This window comes from Theropithecus gelada, chromosome 17, assembly GCF_003255815.1.
Source record: "Theropithecus gelada isolate Dixy chromosome 17, Tgel_1.0, whole genome shotgun sequence".
NCBI lineage: Eukaryota > Metazoa > Chordata > Mammalia > Primates > Cercopithecidae > Theropithecus > Theropithecus gelada.
Window position 1 is genome coordinate 90,695,965 of NC_037685.1, and position 25,611 is coordinate 90,721,575.

The following is a 25,611-nucleotide window of genomic DNA, read 5'->3' on the forward strand; positions in this document are numbered from 1 at the left end:
TCTTTGTTTTCCTACATCTACTGTGCCTTTTATCTTTTTCCTCCCCTCAAGATACTTTTATCACTTTCTTTTTCTTTGGTTTTCAGCAATTTTACTAGGCTATGCTATGATATCTTTTTCTCTTTATATTAATCCTGGTTGGGATCTGCTGAGCCTCTTAAACTCTGTTTATGTTTTTCACTGAATGAGACTTTTTTGGCCATTATTTCTTCAAATATTTTGTCAGCCACAATCTCACTCTTTTCTCCTTTGGGGACTCCAATTACAGGTATTTTAGACTGAATGATATCTACCCAATAATACCTGTTATTTATTATTTTATTCAGTCTTCCTTCCTACATAACTAAGAGAAACTAATCACTACAAAACTGCCTTCAAATTTCACTGACTCCTCTGCCTTCTCCAATATACTATTAAACCCACACACTAAAACTTTTAATTTAGTTATTGAGTTTTTCAAGAATTTCTACATAGCAATTTTTCTGAAAGTTTTCATTTCCCTGCAAATATTCCTAATTATGACCATGTTTTTCTTTAATTCTTTGAAGATCATTTGCTTTAGTTCTTTGAACATATTTATAGTATCCATATTTTGTCTTTGCAAGTGAAATCCAAAACCTGGGCCATTTTGGACATTTTTTTTTTCTTGACAATACATCCCATTTTATTATTCTTTAATTTTTATTCAATATTGCATTCAATATTGAATACTTACTTACATATAACCACTCTCAGTTCTGTAATACTGAAACTTTGAAAACTATTTGTTCTTATTTTAGCCATCAAATCAATCACTGGGTGATCACCTTAAGTTGTACAGTTCACTATAAACTTTGTTAGTGTAGCTCTGTGGAAAGTAAGATTTGTTTTCTTAGCCCCTCTTAGTGAAACTCAATCGCCAAACTGTTTTCCCTGGGGAGTTCATCAAGATATGATGTAGGTTTTATTAGTGTGGCTCTAGAGTAGGTCTTTCTTTAGGTTGTGGCCCTACTTCCTAAAGCACCAGCTTTTCCTTATTTGACTGAATGCCAAATATGCTAGTGAAGTGTTAAGGTGATCTCTGTAATTTGGCAGAGCCAGAAGTCCAAAGCTGAACCTCCAGTATCTCTGTTCCACTCTCACCCTGTAGCAGCTGCTATCTGACTAGTCTTGCTAAGTGTATGAACACTCCAGCTCCCAGCACAGACACAAGGGAGATACCCACATGGACTACTGGAGTTTCTTTCTGCACAATTCCTTCTCCATTAGTGCTCTGCCTTGTAGATACCAGCTGTTTCACTGCCATAAATTCTGATCTTTGCCTCCTCAGCTCAGAGAACTATATTCTCTGCTAGAACTCAAATCTCTGGATCTAACTGGAAAACTGTCACCAAGCTATAGGCTGAGTATTCACGAAACTTGTAAGTTTCTGTTCTCTCAAGAACTGCAGCTTTTCTCTACTGCTTGTCCACTGTCTGAAAACGGTTGACCTGGATATTTTGTCCAGTTTTATCATTGTTAGCAGTTTATATATGTTTTTTTATATGTATTCCTAAGCATTTTTAAAGTTTTCTGATGTTGATGTCAACATAATTTTTTTACAACTTTTTACTATTTCAGTTTTTAAAATACAAAAAAAATCGTGTACCCAAATTAAACATGCTGTCCACATATTGCTCCACTTAATTTATCATATTCTTTCTCTCTCTTCCTCTCCACATATATACATATATGTATGTATGTATGTATGTATGTATGTATAAGGTGCTCTCCACAAGTTTTTCCAATGTTAAATTACTATTTATTTCCTTTATAATTAAAAATTTATGGAAGCTGCATTGAGGCTATGTAAATAGTATGTATATAACCTGTTTTCACCAAATTTTCACATTTGTATCAACAGAGATAGCATACGAACTAGAAAAATACAGAATCTACTCAACTTTATTAAAACTGAACTTTATGGACCCTTTCAGAAACAACAGTACCTTCAAGAGCATGACATAAAAGTGCAAATGAACCAGAATATATCTACAATAATTACCCTTTAAGCCACAACTGCAACAAAATTGCCTAACTCTTCAGTAATTTAGTTCCATAAGTCCAGCCTCCCCTTTTCCATTATGTTTCCAAAATAGTCTTACAAGAGTATAGGTAAAGCAAATCTCAAACCTCATAATGAGATTTGAAGAGTACAGAAAAATGATTCTTAGGCACTAGATGAAAGTCAGATCTAAAAGTAACCTTAAAACAATGTTGTTTGCAAAGTGATGAATCATAAGAGACCTTTTTGCTTATAACTACAAAATGCTTTAGGCTGTATTTCAAAGGAATGATGCATGGCTAGTATTTAGTATGTGACTATAATGATGTTTTGCTTTGTTTTTCCAAATGAAAGAAATTAAGCAGATTGTGCCATAAAATTTCAACACTACATAGATGGTCTAACTAGAAAGCATCATGTTTCCATATTCAAAAAAAAAAACAAAAATTATCATCAAAAAAATAAAAACAATCCACAATTCTATGATGAAATAAAATGCCCCCACTTTTTAGCAGGAATTTAGTGGTGCAGTGGGGATTTTAGATTTTAAATCACAAATTAGAAAAAGCAGAAACTAAGAAAAGTTCCCAAGACATACTTTGAATTAGCCATCAATTCAAGTTCCTGCTTAAATATTCTAGGTAATTTTTTACCTCAAAGTTAATCTTCAGCCATTAAAAATAAATTGTGAAAGCACTGAAACATAGAAACCACTGCTCAAAGCAACTTTAAGTACAGTAGGCACCTACAGCAAACGGAAACACAAGAGTGAGTGCCACCATAAGTAATGAAGCATGGCCTTAGTGTCAAAAAAACCATGGTTCATAGCTGAGCTGTAATAGTTACCGGTTGAGAACACAGGTTAAAAAGTTGCCTCATCTATGTAATGGTAATGCCTATTTCTGGGGTTATATGAAAATGAGATTTAACTTTACTCATTCATTTGTGTATCAAATATTTATTGAACCCTTATTTATGTGTCAAACACTGATTTAGGCCCTGAAGATTCATATTAAACAAACAAACAAGCAACAACAACAAAAAAACAAGAACCTGGTACACATGGAATATACCATAAGCAAGCAGAGGGAGAAGGGGAGAAAAAGAGAAAAACCACAAACAAATCAGATCATTTTAAACAAAAATAAATGCTATAAATAAGTGACAAATAGGGTAACATAGATAGAGAATGATGGGTGCAGCATCTTTATAATGAAAACTTCTATAAGGAAGTGGCATTTGGGCCCTAGAGGAAACAGCAAGAAAAAACCTAAAACGAGAACAAGAAAATGTACATAGCTGAAACAGTGGAAAAGGACAAGGGTAGTAAAAGTTGGGATTACAGAAACAGAGACTACATTATCTTAGAAATTATCATGAAACTGGAAACCATTAGAAGGGTCAAAGAAAAAAACTGAAAGAATTCATTGGCACTAAAAGAAATGTTAAAGGCATTTCTTCAGGAAGAAAGGAAGTGATTTAGGATAGAAGTCTAGATTTATACAATGATATGAGTAACACTGGAAATGGCATATAGGTAAGTAGATATAAAAGACTTTTTTTAAATAAAAAGACTTAAAATTTCTTTCAAAAATAAATACTCCAAGTCCTAAAGCACCAATAATATAGCAAAACAAAGAATAAGAGTGAATAAGTCAAAAAAGATAACACAGACTCATTAAAAATACTCAATCCAAAAGAAAGTAGAAAAACAGTAGCAAAGAATAGATGAGATAAATAGAAAAGAAATAGTAAGATGCTAGATTTAAACCCTGCCATATGAATAACCAGATTAAATTAAAATGGTCTAAACATTTCAATTAAAAGGCAGAAATGGTCAGATTGGATTAAAAAGCAAAACTCAATAGACTGTCTATAAAAACTGTAGGTTAAAAGGAAAAGGACTGAAAAAGACATAGCATGCTATCAGTAATCAAAATAAAGCTGAAGTGGCTATATTAAGATAACACAAAGTAAGTTTCAGAAACCATTAGAGTATTTGAAGCTTGTGAATGACATAAAATCTCATTTAATTTTATAACAAGAGTCAGTAGCTGCTATGTGAAAATAGTATATTCAAAACATGAAGCACAGGTCCTGAAACACAGTAAATAATAAATGGCAAATACAAAAATACATATGGCATGATGAACCGCCATAGCATCATCAACTCTAACATTACATCTTTTCTCAACAATATTGTTCTAAGATTAATAACCAGATTTTATTCTACTTTAAATTTGGCTTTCCATTGCCATTTCATTAACATTTACGAAACAAACACACTACAAGCATGGCAACCCCTGCCGTACTTTCAGAATTTTATTTAACAAAAGAGGGATTATGAGAATTCATTAAAATACTACAAATGTGATACTTACATTCTACAGTCACTTGGCTAAATCCTCTGAACTTGCAAGTGGTTAATTAACTACATGTTCAAGATTGATCATGGACCAGGTAAAGGTCAGTTAGTCACAGAGTAAAAGGGAAAGCTGGAGCTGGGGAGGTAGGATCCAAACAAAAAACAATGCAGTCAGATCCCTGAATGCAATTCCAGCCAGCTAATGGTTTTATATCTATCTTTAAAAGCGGACATCACCAGTAGACATTCAAATTTTTGATGGTCTTTTAGGGAGGCAGGGTCAGGGGTAGAGATACACACAGTGTGACACAGGAAAAGCCCTCTATGTTGCAGATTAGTTTATTAAAAAATAATGAACAAGAGAATCTTTTTCTGTGATATTTGCTAACCAGCTCATATTTTGAACAATAACTCTGCCCACACACTCTTAAATGACTAATTCCTTGCCTTAAGTTTAATCTATGCGACTTTACAAATTCTTGTTTTTCACTGATGCCAGAATACTAATAACTAAAGTATTTCTCTATATTCCAAACATAAACCCATTAAGAACTACAGCTTTCTGTGTTAGTATTGATTGCATGCAGTTTTTATTCTTTGTTTCCATGTTAGGACAAGTAAAATTCATTCAGGGACTTCTAAAAATAAATTGGTGGCCTTTCAATAATTCATCTGGTATTTGGGTTATGCTTTACTTCAAGCCTTTGATTTGGTGGGTGCATTTTGGGAGCATTCAGATCAAATCACTGTGATACATTTTTTTTTTCCAGGCAACTCCTCTGCCCTTCAGTAATAAAGTATGCCCGTTGTTATTGTCTAAGGATGTCAGAAGGGCCAGGTCTGTGATCTGCAATTTAAGCAGAATGGGAGATACTAAAATGTGGGAAGACAAAGGAAAACCTATTGAAGATGAGACATCAGGTGGCATTCAGGTGATGGACATAATAAAGGATGAGGCTATAATTAAGACTCGTGGGCATAAAAAAATAGGCAGAAACCTGCATTTTAGGAAGTACAGGTTGAGGAAACAGTGGTCTCTAACTGCTACGAGAGATCATTAGTGAGGCCAGCAGTCAAAATCACGGATAATTCCAAAGGAAGTGGTAATAAGAATTCAGTAAGAAGTAAGGAGCTAACCGTAGCAGACACAGTCCCCCCCAAGGGGGGAAAAAAAAAAAGAGAGAGAGAGAGAGAAGAAAAGAAGCCCCCCCGACCCACCCAAAAGCACATAAAGTAATAGAATGATAATAGAACAGACAATTGAGCAGTAAAGAACTCCTGTAAATGAACTGCAAATCACTAAATAAAGATTGTCATGAAGCTAACTGAACTGGTTCTCTCTTAATTACATTAAAAATATAAAATGCTTTTGGAAATTCTGGGTCAGAACTTAGGAAAAACAAATACAGTGTCAAGGAAACTTATAATAATATAAAGCTGCTGGAACCTTAAATCTTTTCAGAACACACTAGCATTCAAGTGATCAGAATGATTTAGGCACTTTACTGTGGCTAGTGATTCCAAGGGGAGCTACTTAAAAAGGAAACATTGATAAAATATGGTAGAAAGACTATTTGTCCACAACATAAAACTTCAGTAACACCACATAGTTTACTATAAGAAGATGACACATAATGCTACAAGGAACAAAATATTGACAGAATAAAAACTGACCTAATGACAGTTTCAGCATAAAGCCACAAACTGAGAACCCTTAAACAAATTAAAATTTATATTACTAAGTCTTGACTATTTAATGCATAAATGTAAGTCAATATACTGTAAGTGGGACAGTATAAATACAAAAAAGGATTTTCCTAACATATAACAATTTTAACAAATTCCTAGATTTTCCCTGCAGAAGGAATTTGGACAAACATAGTAAGTCAAATGATTTGGTAGTGGTGATGCTGGTGGCATATAAGTTAGTGCTAGTGTTTCACTAAACGGGAAAAAATCACTTTGGCTATTTGGTATCTGCTCTTCTAAATAACTGTAATATCTGGACATGGATATAAAATTGGCATCCTTGGAAAACAAAGAAAAATAGGAGCAATGGAAAATAGCAGACTTGCAGGATAGGAAACTTGACCCAATGTTAAAGGAAAAAAAAACAAAACAAAACGACAAAACACATTTATCTTGTAGAAAGAGCCAAGTTTGGTATGGAAGACAAGGACGTCTAATGATGCATATAATTTAATACAAAATAAAAATATAAGAAAAGCAAAAAAGGGAAGAAAAATCAACTCAGACAAAGATTATAATTAACCAAATACACATGGGGCCAAAACACCACCACCCTTTGTCCCAGTAGCCACAACGTGAACGAAGTTAAATAAAACTTCTAAAAGTTAATTCTGAGTATCTCAGAGAAATTTTCAAGTGCTTGGCCTCGGAGTGCCAGTTTCCTTGTTAAGCTGGGGACAGAAAATGGAGAAAGTCAGTGGTCAGGGAAGAGAAGTCGGTGGTCAGGCCACAAGAATAATGAGCCAGACGAGGTAGTCGACATTCTAGAAGTGTACACACTCACTGGGCTCTTTAAGGATGGGCAGGGCATTCCTCTCCCATTTGGGTCTTTTATTTCTGAAGACAGAAAATAGGGACGAGACCAATCCTAAACAAAAACATAAGTAAGTTAAACTCTATTTTTAAAAACCTTTCCCTTTGCATTCATTTACCTTTTTCCCACCTCCTGTGTACCTAATCCTTTACCAAATATATCAAGAACTCTGTGCCTAAAAAAAACACAGTGTGGTAGAAGCAAAATGAAATATGGAAATGTAAGTTTAGAAATCCTCAGTTTCAATTTTTCTCTTTTGCTTATGGCATGTTGAGGGAGTCTTGGATAAGTAGTGTATTCTATATGAGTTTCTGTTCCTGTATCCCTGAGGAGTTATTATAAAGAATATATAATATACATGTATATAAGCATACTTTGTGAACTGTAAATCACTAAATAAACTTCATATAACTGCTATGTAATTTCTTGTCTGCTCTATAGTGGCTCATTTGATGCGATATTATGCCATTAACCTGAAACTCCAAAATTGACCTCTCTCCCCACTCCCTTTATCCAAACCATCATCTTTTGAGTATCATAAGTCACAGATACCATATTTTAAAAATTAATCAGACTAAAGGAATGTAGAGTAAGATTTTAATCTCCTCTAGGTATCCTAAAGCATTATATGATTTACAAACAGAAGGCTGATCTGATGTTTTATAGTATCTCAGATAGTTACATGAACTGCAGTATATTTGGTGAGGGAGGAAGGGTCGGGGAGGAGGGCAGTCCTTGAACATACTTCCATAACAACTACTAGTCTGTTATTATATACAACTCATTGATTTTAATTTCAGGGGATTCCGAGAAATCCAGGATACCTAGTCAGAGAGTTAGAGGTAAAATGCATTTAAAGGCTCATATTTCTAGCCCCAACATGTGCAACTAATATCAGAAGAGAAGCTTATTCTAATTACTGTTTTTGTAATTTAGATTATACTCTTGAAACCCATTCTGTTGAAAAGCAAATAAATAACCCAGCACTGTGTCTCAATATGAGATCTGGAAGTCACAATAATTGATCACACTGAAATGCTCATCAGTTAGTATCTACCTTTATGTCAACCCCTATATGGCATCCCCTTTGCTACTTTTCACTGAAATCAATTGTGTCTGCTTGAAAGCCAAAGTACAGAAAGTCTGGAAGGTAAAAATTGCTCAAAAAGAGTTATTAAAAAAATTATATGTGTTTCATAAAATCATTGAGAAAGAAGAGGGTATCAAAAGAAGACAGAGTACAGGAGAGCATCTGAGTAAGACTCTTATTCAAGTGTTAGAAGATAAGGGAAAAGAGCCAGGGAGGAGTCAGGCATTAAAAGCACAAGGGAGCCAGAAGAGAGAACAAAAAGTAGATAAAACTAATAGGGTGAAATGCTGACCAGAGGTCAAGAGCACACAAAATGAGAAATGAAAGGACCTAAGCTGAATCTGGAATTATGAGGTTGTCTATATCACAAAGAGAATAACTCTACAACAGTGATGGGAACAAAAGCATATATATATAACATGCTAAAGAATCGTAGAATAGTGAGAGAGAAAATTCTAACTCTAAAGTGGAATATAGTTCTTAAAGAAAATGGGTGCTGGCCGGGCACAGTGGCTCATGCCTGTAATCCCAGCACTTTGGGAGGCTGAGGCAGGTGGATCACGAGGTCAGGAGTTCAAGACCAGCCTGGCTAACATGGTGAAACCCTGTCTCTACTAAAAATACAAAAATTAGCTGGGCATGGTTGTGTGCACCATAATTGCAGCTGCTCGTGAGGTTGAGGCAGGAGAATCATTTGGACCCAAGAGGCGGAGGTTACAGTGAGCCAAGACCATGTCATTGCATTCCAGCCTGGGCAACAGAGCAAGACTCCATCTCAAAAAAAAAAGAGAAATAAAAATAAAAATAAATGAAAGTGGGTGCTGAACTAGATCACAACAGATGAGAAGAAAAACCTGCAAAATAAAAATAAGAGAATGAAGGCTGGGCATAGTGGCTCACGCCTATAATCCCAGCACTTTGGGAGGCTGAGGCAGGTAGATCACTTGAGGTCAGGAGTTCGAGACCAGCCTGGTCAACGTGTTGAAACTCCGTCTCTACTAAAAATAGAAAAAAATTAGCCAGGCATGGTGGCACATGCCTGTAATCCTAGTTACTCAGGAGGCTGAGGCAGGAGAATCATTTGAACCTGGGGAGGTGGAGGTTGCAGTGACCTGAGATTGCGCCACTGCACTCCAGCCTGGGTGACAGAGTGAGACTCCACCTCAAAAAAAAAAAAAAAGAAAAAGAAAAAGAGAATGATGATAGCAGGTAACATAATTGGGCATTTGCTATTCACCATACACGATGCACATGCATGCTCTCCTAACTGCACCACAACTCTGAGACAGGTTCTGTATTCTTGCATATTTTATAAATAAAGGAAACAAAATTGAGAGGTAGTATGAAATTCGTACAAAGTTTCATAACTAGATGTGGTAAATTCAGAATACAAACCCAAGTCTTCATAATCAGACTAGAAACACAAAGAAGGACAGTTGAAGGTATCTGGAATACTAAGACAAAGTTGTTTTAACTCAGATTCAAGTCTCAATACTACGAACATATTGCCAGGCAAGCCTCAATAAGCCAAGAGCTAAATGATTTTAGTTTTTCATATTTAAAATAAATAGAGCATCTGAGGGAAATTTACTTATTCATTCATCAATATTTATTGTATAATACCAGATATTGTTTGAGGCATTAGGAATTCACCAGTGATTACCTGAGAGAATATTCCTACCACCATAGATACTTATGGCAGGCTAACTAGGTTAGCGGACAGAGCATAATACAGTAAATGATAAGCTGATGAGTACTAGTGAGAAAAATAATGCAGTGAAGAGGTGTAATGGTTAATACTGAGTGTCAACTTGATTGGATTGAATGACGCAAAGCATTGTTCCTGGGTATATCTTGAGAGTGTTGCCAAAGGAGAAGATTAACATTTGAGTAGGTGGACTAGGAGAGGCAGACCCACCCTCAATCTGGGTGGACACAATCTAATCAGCTGCTAGCATGGCTAGGATAAAAGTAGGCAGAGGAACATTGAAAGACTAGACTGACTAAGTCTTCTGGTCTCCATCTTTCTCCCGTGCTGGATGCTTTCTGCCCTCGAACATCAGACTCCAAGTTCTTCAGCTATTGGACTCTTGCACCTGCACCAGAGGTTTGCCAGGGGCTCTCGGGCTTTGGTCACAGACTAAAGGCTGCAGTGCCAGCTTCCCTATTTTTGAGGCTTTGGGACTCCCACTGGCTTCCTTGCTCCTCAGCTTGCAGATAGCCTATTGTGGAACTTCACCTTGTGATCTGGTGAGTCAAAACTCCTTAATAAACTCCCTTTCATATATACATCTATTCTATTACTTCTGTGCCTGTAGAGAACCCTGACTAATACAAGAGGAAAAGAAGTATTCTGAGCAACTGATAATGCAATTTCAGAGAAGATGCTTTGAGAAGACTTCCACAAAGGACCTACGAAGAAAGACCAGAAAGAAATGAGAGAACAAGCCATTTGAATAACTGGAGGAGGCAAGGTATAAGTCAGAAATTCTCAAGAATGTGACTGGCATGTTTAGGAAACAGTATAGAAGCCATATGATTAAAATTGCCTTAGCCAGGGGGAATGGTAGAAGATGAAGTAAGAAATACCAAGTAGGGACAAATTATGTAGAGCCTTGTAGACTACTACAAGAATTTTGGACTTTCCTCTGAGATGGGAAGCCATTGCAGGGTAATAGGTAAAACAGAACATTATGTGACTGAAGTCGTTGGCTGTTGTGTTAATGATAGACTGTGTTAAATATAACTTGAGATGCTATATCAAATTCTTTCACAAATTTTACATGCATGTGATACAAAACACAAGCAAAATTTTGTACCTTTTACCATCAATTAAAAAGAAGAGAGATCAATATAAGTCACAGTTGAAATTTCAAACTTTTTGAGAAACTCACCAGTATTAGCAGCTCAAGGGAATAGCACATTATTCTGATCATGCTGTGTTTTTATTAGTTCTAATAAATTAAAGAATTGCAGAGTTATTTAATATAGCTGACATTCTACTAATTTCAAGGGAACAAGAGTAACAAAAGCTCATAAGAGAATTCATTCAGAGCTCAATTCCACTTATCCTCCCACTCTACAGAGAACACAATTGGCAGCATGTGAGTGATTTTTCCCTGTAACGTCAGGATTTGATATTACTATTTTGATGGAGATTTGAACTAAATGAACTCAATCCCTTGATTAAATGAGAGTTATTTTATCAAGGAATATGCCTGCACACTTCTGGCATTTTAACTTTGTCTTAGTTCATAATATAGGAACTATATATTTATTATCATGATGTATTAGAGATTATTCCATTTTCTTCCATATGAGAGCAAGGTCTGGAGGCAAAAGCAGTTTTTTTTTTTTTTCTTTCACTGCACAGAAACACCTTCTCATGACCACTAGCTTCTTTCTAAATGTCCCTGATGAATTATATACCCTACAAATGCCAAATATCACTCTCACCCCAACTTATGGTTAGTTTTTGAAACAAACTGCAATAGTGTCATATTATAAAATCAACTTGTAAATTCCCTAGATAAGGGCTTGCAATTGTCCTTTGAGAGGTGGTAACCAGCAGCAAAAACAAACAAAACCTTGCTGATGGTGTGCCCCTCTCCAGAGAGAAGACTGAGAAAAACAGTAAGGTTTGCATATTTCACCTTGCCTTTCACTGCCTCTTGCGTTACATTTCTAATTCACTCCCTCAGTGATCTCATCCACTCCTATAGCTTTGTATGTGACCCGTATGCTACCAGCTTCCAAATTTATACCTTCATCCCTGAACTCCCAGCTTATACCCCCAAATGCATATTTCATATGTCCACTTAGAGGTCAACAGTTATTTTCCCTTCCATAATCTGCTTCTCTTTCGAGACTTTCCTTCATCTCTATAAAACTCTTATCTAATTCTACAGCCTAAGAACCGTGGAGTTATTCATGATTCCTCCTATATCCCAAATCCAATCTGTCGGAAACTCTACTTCCCTCTTTCAAAATCATCCAGAATCTACTTCTCACCAATGACACTGCTGCCAAGTCTGTCAAGCTACCACTAATTCACACATTAATAATGAGATCATTGAAATAGCATGTTAACCAGTCACTGGCTTTAATTATATTCCTCACCTCACCCTACTATCTGCTTCTCCATATAGCTACAAGCATAACACTTCTATGGCATCAGTCTGATCATTTCACCCCTTTGTTTATAACTCACTAACAGCTTCCTTAGAATAAAAGCTTTCTTAGAATAAAATCCATGATTCTCACACTATGGCTGCAAGGTCACGCATGATCAAGGCCCTGGTGGCCTCTGTATACCATCTCCCACCATCTCCCTAGTTTCCTCTGCCACAGCCACTGGCCTCACATAGCCAAACTCACTTATCCCTCAAGGCCTTGGTGTTTGTGGTCTCTTCTGTCTATAACATGCTTCCTTGAGATATCCACACCTCTAACTAAAGCCACTCAGCCTTCTGCTCAACTCTTACCTCTTCCCAAAGTCCTTCCTAACCATGCAAATTGCACACACAAACACACTCATCCTACCACTTCCTGCAGAGCATTCACTACTATCTGATATTACATTATTATTTATGCATATATTATTACCATCTCCAATGAAAATATAAGACAAATAAGGTCTAAGAGAAGGATCTTCACATTAAACTCAGAGTCTGCAGCAATACCTAGCACACAGTAGGTGTTCAATATGTATTTGTCAAAGGATGAACAAATTATTGCTGAATCAAGGAGACAAAGTAATCAAAGAAAATTTATCAGACAATGGTATAGTCTACCAATACAAACTCAAAGTTTAAGTTCATCCAACAAAATCCAAGTCCCTGAAACATCCTAAGACTGAAACATACACTACTGGAATAGTTGCTACCAGGAGGCATTTCCCCAGAATCACCTAATGAGAGTGCAAATAAAAATGTACAAGGTTCTTAAGTATACCCAACCTATCAGCAGTAAAAGCAATGTTAAGTTTCACCATTAAAAAGCCTCTAATTTTCCATGAATGTCAGTATATTTGGTTAAATCAATGAATTGATTACACATTATTCTGGACTGTTAAACACGTAAAGAAAAAATGTGTATGGTTGATATGGTTTGGATTTGAGCCTCCACCCAAATCCCAAGTCAAATTGTAATTCCTAATGAGGTGAGGCCTAGTGGGAGGTGACTGGATCATGGGGGCAGATTTCACCCTTTGGTGCTGTTCTTATGATAAGAGTTCTCAGGAGATCCAGCTGTTTAAAAGTGTGTTGCACCTCCCTCCCACCATCCTCCTGCTCTGGCCATGTAAGACATGCCTGCTTCCCCTACACCTTCCACCACGATCACAAGTTTCCTGAGGCTTTCCCAGAAGCTGATGTTGCCATGCTTCCTGTACAGCTTGCAGAACTGTAAACCAATTAAACTATTTTATTTATAAATTACCCAGTGCCAGGTATTTCTTTATAGTCCTAGCACTTTGGGAGGCCAAGGCAGGCAGATCCCTTGAGGTCAGGAGTTCAAGACAAGCCTGGCCAACTTGGTGAAACTCCATCGCTACTAAAAATTCAATAAATTTAGCCAAGCACGGTGGCACACACCTGTAATCCTAGCTACTCGGGTGGCTGAGGCATGGGAATCGCTTGAACCAGGGAGGCGCAGGTTGCAGTGAGCCAAGATCGTGCCACTGCACTCCAGCCCGGGCAACGAAGTGAAATTGTCTTCAAAAAATAAAAGTAAAAATAAAGTGACAAAAATAACTGAAAACAATGACTGAATGCTTATGATTTTAAGAGATGCATACCTCTAAGATTTAAAATAGCTAAAAATATAGTTATGAAATAATAGTCTATTATTAAAAACAAATGTTCTCACTGTGTAATGAAAGATTCCCAGACAAGATTACCAAATGGCTGTCTAAAGCATCATGGAACTTGAAGGACCTTGGACAACTGGACAAAGCAGTAGCAGTGGATGAAAGGAACTTCTCTTTTCCAGGAAGAGAAGACGGTAGATTCTGCCAACTTCAGACTGGCACAATTTATGTAATTGACAGACAAGATCAAAGATGAATTATTAGAGAAAAGGCAGTAGTAATTACAAGAAACTAAAATAGGTTCTTGAAAAAAATTATATCAGAGTAACTGTTTGCCTTTTGTTAGGAGATTGAACTCTGGGAAACATGACTGATTTTGTATCTGGACATTTGCAAAGCCTTGAAATATTCAACACCTAAGGAATGCAAGAAAGACCTGGAGATATTTAGTCTGGGAAAGCGTTGGTTTGGTGGAGATATCCTTTCACCTATCTTGGTTAATGTTTTTTGTAAGTGTTTCAGTAAGCCATGATTCTTATACCAAATCACAATTTCCTCAACATCTGTTATGAAATAAAAGCACTAAGTACTAAAACAAGTATTTGTATAGAGTGCCATGAGTAGTCACACTCAAAACAACATGGCTTTCTGAGGTAAAGATCAGGAACACGCTCCATCTAAGGTGTTGTACTAGACAAACCTACAAGTTAAATGGCAAGATCACTTAGGGTTTAAGTTCTGTTCTTTAAAACAACAAAAAAAAGGTGAATTATGCACCAAGTTATTGATTTCTTGGTCTACTTTTGAATTAACCCATTTTCACTCATAGAGAAATCATCTACAGATTCATTTTTAACAAAAACATCAAAAATATTCAACATGATTTTTAAAAACACTGTTTTCATTTTATTGTTCTTGCTATATTTTTTCAATCCTTTCTGTTCAACACTTCCTTATTTCTTACATTCACTTAACCTATATGTATATATTATGTGGCACTATGTGCCAGTAGATGTGCCACGTGCTGTGAATAGAAAGATAAGCACAATACACTCTAGCCTGTCAAAAAGTTCAGAGAACAAATGAAGACTGTGACTTGTAAGATCACACTTATATTCCAGTATAATGCAAGCTATTTAGAGATATGTACAGGGTTCTGTGGTAACAAAGAGGAAAGATACTGAATTCTGTATAGAATGAAGTGTTAGGGAAAGCTCCCCAAAGAGGCTTCCTCAAAGGGGAAAGAAGGGAAAGGCGGAATATTGACAGGCTTGAGCATGATGGTTTCAGAGCTCAACAAATTGTCTAGCAATGATGAGGCAGAGAGAAAAAAGTAAGATAGGAGGTAGAAGGTGAATGGCAGGAACTGCTTCATTTAAAGACGTAATGCCGGGTGGAAAGGATGGGATCAGAGATGACCCTGAGGAAATATTTAGGGGTAATGGGTATGTTCATTATCTTGATTGTTGTAATCATTTCATGGATGTTTTCATATGTCAAAATTAATCAACTGCTACACTTTAAATATATGCCATATGTTGTATCAGTTTACCTAAATGATACTTTTTTTAAAAGTTCTAATGCTATTCTAAGAATTTTGGGTATCAGTGTGAAAGTCTCGGGGAGCAACTGAAGGAATTTAGAGTCAGTGAAACTCATTTAGGGGCATTTCATTCTCCATTTTACATCTTTACAAGATCCTCTATTTAATCAAATTAAAGAATTAATCAACTGCTATTTTCCATGCACCTATCATGTACAAAGGACCAATGTGTCCCTAAAAAAAATCACATCTCTATCGTTAAGAGAGTTATACAGATCTTCTTTATTTTAATTCACTTTTAAAACCAAACTTCAAAGATGCAAGATACAGCAGACATCATAAATAAAAGTAAAAAGACAAGTAAGAGGCAGTGAGAAAAACTGCAAATATTTACAAGAGTAGCACTATGGAATAGATAAGGAGCTCTTACAAGCTATAAGGCAATAAAATAGGAAAATAAACAATATTAATAGGCAATTCTAAGAAAAAATATAAACAACCAATAAATATATAATAACTGCTTCAATCTCATTTAATAACCAGGAAATATGAAATAAGTAAAATAAAAGTCACCAACCAAAAAAGAAAAACAGTATCAGTGATTATGCAAGGAAAGAATCCTCACTTACATTATTCATAAAAGGGTAAGCTCTGCCAGGAGTGGTGGCTCACGCCCGTAATCCTAGCACTTTGGGAGGCCGAGGCGGGCAGATCATGAGGTCAGGAAATCGAGACCATCCTGGCTAACACGGTGAAACCCCATCTCTACTAAAAATACAAAAAATTAGTTGGGCATGGTGCTGGGCGCCTGTAGTTCCAGCTATTCAGGAGGTTGAGGCAGGAGAATGGTGTGAACCCTGAAGGCGGAGCTTGCAGTGAGCCAAAATCGCACTACTGCACTCCAGCCTGGGTGACAGAGTGAGACTCCATCTCCAAAAAAAAAAAAAAAAAAAAAACCAAAAAAAGTATAAGTTCACATGCCTTATTGAAAGACAATTTGACAGTAACTAGCAAGATTAAAAAGGTCTTTCAATTTAGCAATTCAAAGACTAAGTATGATTGTGAGATGATTTACACCTATTCACTCTCAATTTATTTAATACTCAGAACAATACAAAGTAGGTAGGCACTATTATTGTCCCTGTTACAGGCAAAATAATGTCCCTCAAAGATATCCATGTCCTAATACCCGAAACTTTTGAATGTGTTACCTTACCTAGCAAAAGGGAATTTGCAGAGGTCATTAAGGATCCTGAGATGGGGAAGATTATCTTGGTTTATCTGGGAAGGCCCAATATAATCACAGGGTCCTTATAAGGGAAGCAGGAGGGTAAGAGAATGGGTTGTGACGACAAAAATAGAAGTCAGAGCATGCTGAACCATGAGCCAAGGAATGCAAACAGCTTCTCAAAGCTGGAAAAAGCAAGGAAATAAATTTTTCCCTTAGAGTCCTCAGAAGGAATGTACCCAAGTTAAACCATTTTGGACTACTGATGTCCAGAATTGTAAGATCATAAACTTGTGTTGTTTTAAGTCACTAAGTTTGTGGTTAATTGGTTATAGCAGCAACAGGAAACTAAAATAGTCCTACTTCATAAATAAGAAAACGGAGATACGAAAAAATGAGTAACTTCCAAAGATTGTATAGCTAGAAAGTGGTACAGCTAGGATTTAAACCCAGACCATGTGCAATACTAATGCACTGCCTTCAAATACATATATAAAGATGCATACAGAATTATTTTTTTAAAAACCTAAGGCAGGGAGGGAAACTACAAGTAAGTGTCCTTCATTAAGAAAATGATTAAAAGGAAAAATCATAATACGGGCTATGAAATACAATGCAAGAATTTAAAAACAGTACAACATGAAAAACATATTCAAAACATATGACACAGCCAAAAAGTTTCAGAACAATGGATTTTTTTTAATGTTCATATGAACATGCACACATTGGTAAATACATAGAAATGGAATTAGAAGTCCAACAGATTGTTAAAAATGATCATTTGTGTGGAATGAAATGAGGCAGTGGGATACAGTGGATATCTACGTTGCATTCGATATTTTTATGTTATTTGAATGTTTTACAACAAGAATATATGATGTATTTTAAAGCAAGGGATTTTTAATGCAGGGAGATACGCATGAACTTCCTACAATATTTTTCATTAAAAAGGCCTCAGCTGCACAAAGTTTAAAAGCCCTGCCCTACAGTGACACCAAATGGTGGTAGATCAAAATACAGCACACAAACAAGACATCTGTTCCATTCAATCTTCCTATGTTTGATTTCTTTGAAGAACAGGAAGCTTAACAGAATTAAATAACGCAGAGACAAATACTCAAAAACCTAGAATTTTTAATCAAAGAAAGTCTAGTACACCAAGCTTCAACTGCAAATTTTTAGGCCTCTTTCCAAACTTCAGCTAATCTTCTGATCCCACTGTATATTTACATAAATCATTTCTCACAGTTAAATCATGCCACTGTGAGCACAGTGATTTTACCTAATAGCTTATTGATCAAAGAAAGCCTACAAATACAAGAAATGTAGTCATACAACTAAAGTCAGGCTCTACTCCACTGGAACCAACCTTTGGTAAGTAGGTAATATTTTGGAAAGATGGATGAGAAGGTGTTGGGTATAAACAGGGATGGAAAGAATCCAAGAAGAGACACAAGCAATGACTCCAATTAATGACAAAGTATATTTTCATTTGTTAATCTAGTGATAGAAAATTAAGCTGAGTAAAAGAGAAGGCTATTGCCTCTCAAATATAAATCAATTTCTCCATAAGAAAATTTTGTCCTGGACTGTCCAGGGAAAAGAATATTTCAAATTAAGCACATTAGTCAGTATTCACTGTCCTCTGCCCAGAACCTAAACAAACAAAAACAGCATGTAAATGGCCTTATTCATTACAAGCCACTACATGAGATAGACCACCTCTCAGTGCACTCCTCTAAAACACCATTTGGCCAGGATCCTTAGTCTTTTAGCATTAAATGAGAGTTATTGGATTTTTGATGTGTTAGTTTTCATATACCAAAATCTCCTAGAAAACATAGGACAAATAAATATATGATCATATACCAAAAAAAAGTCAATAATATAATTAAGCTCTAAGGCCTTGAAATCATATAACTGGATTTCAATCCTAACAGGTACAAGTCAACCTACGACCACACGTCACCAGCACTACTTCACCCCACACATGGATGATCAGTGCTAGAACACCTTGAGAGCTATCCTGATCAAATGAGTGCATGGCCAGTCACAAGAACCACAAGGAGATCAGTTTTAGAAGGTAACTTAAGTTTCTGAATTACTATATAAGTGACAGATGAACGACTAAGAACTGAGTACCACAAAAAGTATCCATGTCTACTACATATACATTTAAGACTCTTAACCAGAAAGAGAGGTAATATCAGCATTAAATAATTTTGCTTCCAATTTCAACAGAGACATAAATATGAACATAAAGTCTATATTACAGAAAACATGAAAAAAAAGAATATTACATGGTTTAGTGGCCAAAAGTTTCAAGGATATACAAGTTAATAGAAATCGACATAATAGTTCCCATAGTAAATTTGTATACCATACTCTATAGGATATAGAGCCCCGGAAAACTGTATCTAAGTAATACATGATAAAAGTAAGACATATGGCCGGGCACAGTGGTTCACACCTGTAATCCCAGCACCTTGGGAGACCGAGGTGGGTGGATCACAAGGTCAAGAGATTAAGATCATCCTGGCCAACATAGTGAAACCCCATGTCTACTAAAAATACAAAAAAAATTAGCTGGGCTTGGTGGTGTGCATCTGTAGTTTCAGCTACTAGGGTAGCTGAGGCAGGAGAATCACTTGAACCCAGGAGGCAGAGGTTGCAGTGAGCCAAGATCACACCACTGCACTCCAGCCTGATGACAGAGCTAGACTCCGTATCACACACACACAAAAAAAGTAAGACATTTCCAGTATACAAACTATATATGCTAATTGACCTTAATGGACATTGGTTACTAATATTTTAGATGTGTTACTTTTACACCCTGCCTATCAAAAAGAAAATAACATAAATAAACATCAATGTCCCGGTGGAGCTACACCTTATGTTTTTTAACTAATTCTTATGGAGAATTAAAGTTCATTATATAATGCAAGCAACTTGACTGAATTTAATCTACTGTCTCAAGTTTGGGTGACAGTTTAAATAAACACAACCTTTCAGAAAAATTTGTAATTAATGTAAATCAAATTAATGAATTCACATAACTGGATAAAAGAAAACAAACTTAGTGGCAAGTAAAAATTGTAGAATTTTAACTAATTTTTGTTCAAATGAAATTGCTAGAAATCACAACATCAGTCTATGGAACTTAAACATGAAAGAGTTAAGAGTTAATTTTTATTCAGTGAAAAACAAATGAAAAGTCAAGCTTTGGTCCTATTTGGAGCTGGGAAAGCATTAACGTTAACCCAAACTCTTGACTTTTTCTTATTTCTAACTGTGTGATGACTTCTGAGGTAAAAATGATTAGTACATTTCTAACATACTTTAAATCTAGGCTAAATCAAGAAGTAAACATGTTTTTAAGGCAAGGATGTCTTGTAGATATCTGGAGTTTAGTTCACTTCAAGTTAATTGCCCATTTTTTATACAAACACTTCAAAAAGTTTATTACTTTAAAAATGAAATAATATTATGGAAGACTTACAGAAATATATATGGTAATTATAATCAATTTCTTAAAATCATCAAATTACTGTATTACTGATACAATGTTAATAAACTGAAAACACATCATTGTTTAGTAAGTTAGCAAAAGTTTTTAATCTAGAAAGGAGTACAGAAAATTTCAGACATTCCAGACTGTCTAACACTCTTTGTCCAGTTTTTTTTTTTTTTGGCGGGGGCGGGGGGTAGTTAATTATCAAGGATTGTTTGGATCTTTAAGCAGGTTTCCAACTTCTTTTTGGAGAGCAGAAGTTGAGAAGTAGTGGGAGCCAAATTGGAAATGGTGAAAAATAGAAATGGAAAAAGGTAAAATCTAAGAACACTACTACTTGACAAAAAATAGAACAAAACAAAAATATTTCATTTTGTTCCTCAACTTTCAGTCTGATTTTTCCACCAATACAATTACCTTTTAAAATATTAGTACCACAGAAACCAGAACTTAAAACAATTTGTTCAAGAGTATATTGTCATAATCAATAGGTGACTAAAGCATTGTTTATACTGCTTATAGAGGATGTTTTTCAACACCATTACTCTTTCCAAATTATATTCCAATGGCACTCAGGTATGACCCAGCATGGAATGTGTAGATTCCAGATCAAGTTTGAGTTGACATGTCCTGAAAGGGAAGTGGTCCATTCCCATCTTAAAATCAAAACTATTACCTTTAGCATTGGTATCTGGGAATACATTTGTTTTAACTGCTGATACCTAAAAGTACACTCTTTGTAAATCAAAGCTCTCTGATGTGAACTCTTAACAAGGCATAACATGGCGATTTTAAGTAAATTGAAAATATCTGCAAATTTGAGCAGTCTTCTTGCATCACTAGAACACAGTAGTTATAAATCTTTACTATAATGATAGGCAACATAAAAAGCTACTTGTGGCCAGGCGCGGTGGCTCAAGCCTGTAATCCCAGCACTTTGGGAGGCCGAGACGGGCGGATCACGAGGTCAGGAGATCGAGACCATCCTGGTTACCATGGTGAAACCCCGTCTCTACTAAAAAATACAAAAAACTAGCCGGGCGACGTGGCGGACGCCTGTAGTCCCAGCTACTCGGGAGGCTGAGGCAGGAGAATGGCGTGAACCCGGGAGGCGGAGCTTGCAGTGAGCTGAGATCCGGCCACTGCACTCCAGCCTGGATGACAGAGCGAGACTCCGTCTCAAAAAAAAAAAAAAAAAAAAAAAAAAAGCTACTTGTTAGATAGGCATTTTCATATAACCCTGCATGGTATCAGATTTAATGTATATGGGAAATATTTCAAAATTGTAATTTAACATATTATTTTAATTCAAGTGTCAAAACATAGGTAAAAACAAACACTCTAAATAGTCTGTGGTTAAAATGTAATGCAAATTCTCCCTTATCCACCTATTCTCATATGGAAGACATGGCAAATAGAGTGTCAAATAGACAAACTGACCAGATAATAGAAAAGAAAGCAAGCAAGGAAATACAGAAAAAAGGAGACAGAAAAAGGGCAGGCAGGGAAGAGAATACCCTCAAGAATTGCATTAAAAAGCAAAAACTTTTTTTGTTTTCTTAAAGACAATGAGTTTAAAAGTTTTAGAACAGGCCCGGCAGGGTGGCTCACATCTGTAATCCCAGCACTTTGGGAAGCAGAGGCAGGTGGATCACCTGAGGTCAGGAGTTCGAGACCAGCCTGGCCAATGTGTTGAAACCCTGTCTCTACTAAAAACACAAAAAAATAGCTGTGTGTAGTGGTTGGCGCCTGTAGTCCCAGCTACTCAGGAGGCTGAGGCAGGAGAATCACTTGAACCCGGGATGCGCAGGTCGTGGTGAGTCGAGATCGCATCACTTGCACTCCAGCCTGGGTGATAGAGCAAGATTCTCTCTCAAGTATTAAAAAAAGAAAAATAGACTGTGAATAAGGAAAATCATGCTTTTTCCTTTTGTGTTCTATTTGGAGTTTTTTTGTTTTTTTTTTTTTAACTTTGGTGGTAGCGAGGAGTAGAGTGTGTTTATGAAGAGATGGGAAGGAATTTAAAAGCAAATGTCTACAACATGCCAAATATGAGGTGCAGGCACAGCTATTAAGTAAATCAACCTGAATTTTTAAAATTCTGTCAAACAAAATTCCTGGAGATTATTAATATAACTGAAGATGAAAGGGGAAAAATAATCTTACTAGAGAAACAACACTATAATATTGTTATAATGACAAAGTATAACCAACCTAAAAATAATAATTTGACGGTAGGATAAAAAAGCACAGAAAAGAAATCTTGATAAAAATCTTAAAATTTTAAGTTGCAATACAGCTAATATATGCCATTGGAAATTCTTTTTCACCACTTTAGACTCCAGCTTCTATAAATAAAAGGCTGAAACAAGATGATTATCAAGGTACCTCAAAGATTTTCTAAAGTGAATTCATTTTTCATCTTCATTGTTAAGAAAGAGGCTATATTTATAATTTCAGTCTACTATGAGTTGAATTCAAGTAAGTGATCAGAAAGAGAAACTGAAGCTACTCTTGCAATATGTTGGAATACACAGCTCTAGAATAAATCACAAATATACCTCTCTATTCATAAGAAGTACAGTTTTATTTTACATTTTGACATTAAATAGAGAGCAAAAGAAATTATACATACACTTCTCAAAAGCCCTTTGGACTTCACTTAATGCCAGAGTTTCAATGTATATTTTAAATCAAGATAATTTCACATGAATAACCTTAAGTTAAAAAAAAGTAAGATGGATATGAAATATAGGTGATTGCTTACATGCTTTTTTACATTTGGCGATATAAAAACACTTGACAGGTTCTCTTGTTTGGCACAGTATAAAAATCCTCTCTGAGACTCGGTACTTACCACGACAGTAAACTGCTCAGGTTCACATAAGTTGTTATATTCACTCTTGAACTGAGACAATGAATTTAATTGCTCTTGATCAGGAAGATGCTTTATTAAGTTCTAAAAATTAAAACCAGAAGGAAAGATCTTCACTAAATGTACTTCTTGAATTTTAAAAATATAATTTAAAAACTACTGAAAGAAAACCAGTGAAGTTAATCTTCAGTTTTATTTCTAGGTAACCTCCCTCCTAATAAGCCTTAAGGAAAATTCCCTGCATCTTGAAAACAGTCAATTTTCCATTTCTCTATCCTGGAGTTATTATATATTCAAATCAAGCACTACTGAAACTGAATGTTTATTTGATTAGCTATATAATTGAGAAAGAGAACTCAACCTATACCAAAGGAACAGCTTTCTCACCTGGATGAATGTGATCCATTACATTTCAGCTTTAGGGAATTAAATGTCAGAAGTTTCAGGCAAAGCCAAACATATTTTAACACCTCACTCAGGGGTATAAAAGAAATCATCATATTGTTACAAAAAGGCATGGGAAGGGATAGAATAGAAATCAAGGGAATTTTAATGGCAGTGCTTGCAAGATTTACTAATAGGATTACAGTTTTAATATTAAAAACTAAAGATGTCTCTAAAACAAAGTAACTTTTCTGATGTGAAAGAAATTTTAAAAGGTGTTGAAGACACATGATGATTGATATACCTTGCAGATAAAAGGCACGTAGAGGTCCTTTAGAAACTTAAGTAAGCCACACACTTCAACAACAGAACTACTTGAAGAACGATTAAAGGAATACACAAGACTATGTCTTCCTGATAGAACTTAAATGATTAAACAATCCCTTGGACAAAGTCTATATAGATCCTCTGTATCAAAATACAGTCAACTATAATAGTGTTACAAGAAGTTAGTGCATTGATATTAAAAATAAGATAAAAAAGAGTGGTTGGTGCTCACAATTCCAAATTACAGCATAAGTAAATTCTGTACAAGCCCAAAGTAGAATACAAACTATAATTAAGCCTAAATCATGCTATATAGATTTATGGGGAGAAATTCCCCAAAGGTGTTATTAGTTAAAAATACTGTTAGAGAATGTTATACATCAAAAGCAATTAGATCAAAGAATAAGTTATTGACTCACTGTGTACCTTTGGACAAAAACTTGGTTAACTGGCCAAAAACAAAACAAAAAAAAAGTGGCATTTTAAGATCATCCCTAGACAAGTATTCACTATTAATAATATCAAATTGAATAAAAATAAAAGTATATGATTTCCCCGCATAAACAGAAATTTCTCTTAGTGGAATTGCTTGAGACCAAAAGACATGGTTATTTATATTTTCTTTTGACCCATTCTAGTTGACAGCTGGATTGTGAGTTAGATTTTATTACTTCAGGCTTCTGAATTTCTTTAGCATCCTTTTAGATGACAATCAAATCCCCCTGAATATCTCATATATAATTAGATTTTCATCTTTAATCCAAACTGTTTTAATTTTTTCACTTCATTAATTTTACATTCTAACATAAAAATACCATTGTGATTTTAAGTGCATGGTCGCAATCTCCCTTTGTTTCTCCCCTTACAAATTCCCCATACCCTTTGCAAATCTTAAGCTCTTGTTCAGCTAAATTCTGCACAGATATGCACACATGCCCAGCTTCTCTCACAGCCCACAGTATTATTACTGCCAAAACAATTGCCTCTCACTACATTTTTCATGCAACTCCTCTGCTCTATTCTACATCTATACTTATTCAACCTTTACGTACCCTTGCCTCCACATGTACACTCACAAAGCATATGCCCTCAACATATTCTATAGGTCTAAACCAATCTTAAAACTTTGCTTTCCTTGCTTTACAATTATGTATGTAAATATCATTTCCCTTGCCAAATCATAAATTCCAAGAAGATCAAGTCTAATTCTTATTGAGCCTAACATACAGCCGGGTGCTGTGGCTCACGCCTGTAATCCAGCACTTTGAGAGGTCAAGGTGGGCAGATCACTTGAGATCAAGAGTTCAAAACCAGCCTAGCCAACCTGGTGAAACCCCATTTCTACTAAAAATACAAAAATTAGCTGCGCATGGTGGCAGGCGCCTGAAATCCCAGCTACTCAGGAGGCTGAGGCAGAAGAAGAGCTTGAACCCGGGAGGCGGAGGTTGCACTGAGCTGAGATCACACCATTGCACTCCAGCCTCGGTGACAGAGTCTCATTCTGTCTCAAAAAGAAACAAAGGTAATAAAAAATAAAAATTATTGAGCCTAATACAATGCCCTGAATATGGTGCATAAAATAAACTATTTGCAAAATGAATTAATAAATGACTGGTGTGACAAACAAAGGTAAATGGGTAAGAAATGATGTGGAAAAGTGGCATGAAAAATGGCAAAACAATGACATACTGCTGACCTGTACATATATACGAATAAATAACTAAATATGTCAAAATATAACCATCACAGTGAACACAAAGAACCAAAATCATGATTATTATAACATAAAGCTCTGTTTCCGTGCCCTGGTCAAATAGGAAGTTCTTCACATTAAAATGAGGACTATACTTTTTAAATTAAGAGTTCAAATAGCAAGAAATTTTTACTTTT

General features: G+C 35.7%; 1 protein-coding gene across 5 annotated transcripts in view; it reads right to left on the minus strand.

The window, feature by feature from the left end:
• Nucleotides 1–25,611, minus strand: part of DIAPH3 (diaphanous related formin 3) — a 506,048-nt gene that overhangs the window by 218,235 nt on the left and 262,202 nt on the right. For all 5 annotated transcript variants that reach the window (XM_025364744.1, XM_025364743.1, XM_025364742.1 and 2 more), the window contains one exon: nucleotides 22,993–23,094. In XM_025364744.1, the coding sequence (XP_025220529.1) occupies nucleotides 22,993–23,094 (102 nt within the window). The remainder of the gene's footprint in view (nucleotides 1–22,992; nucleotides 23,095–25,611) is intronic.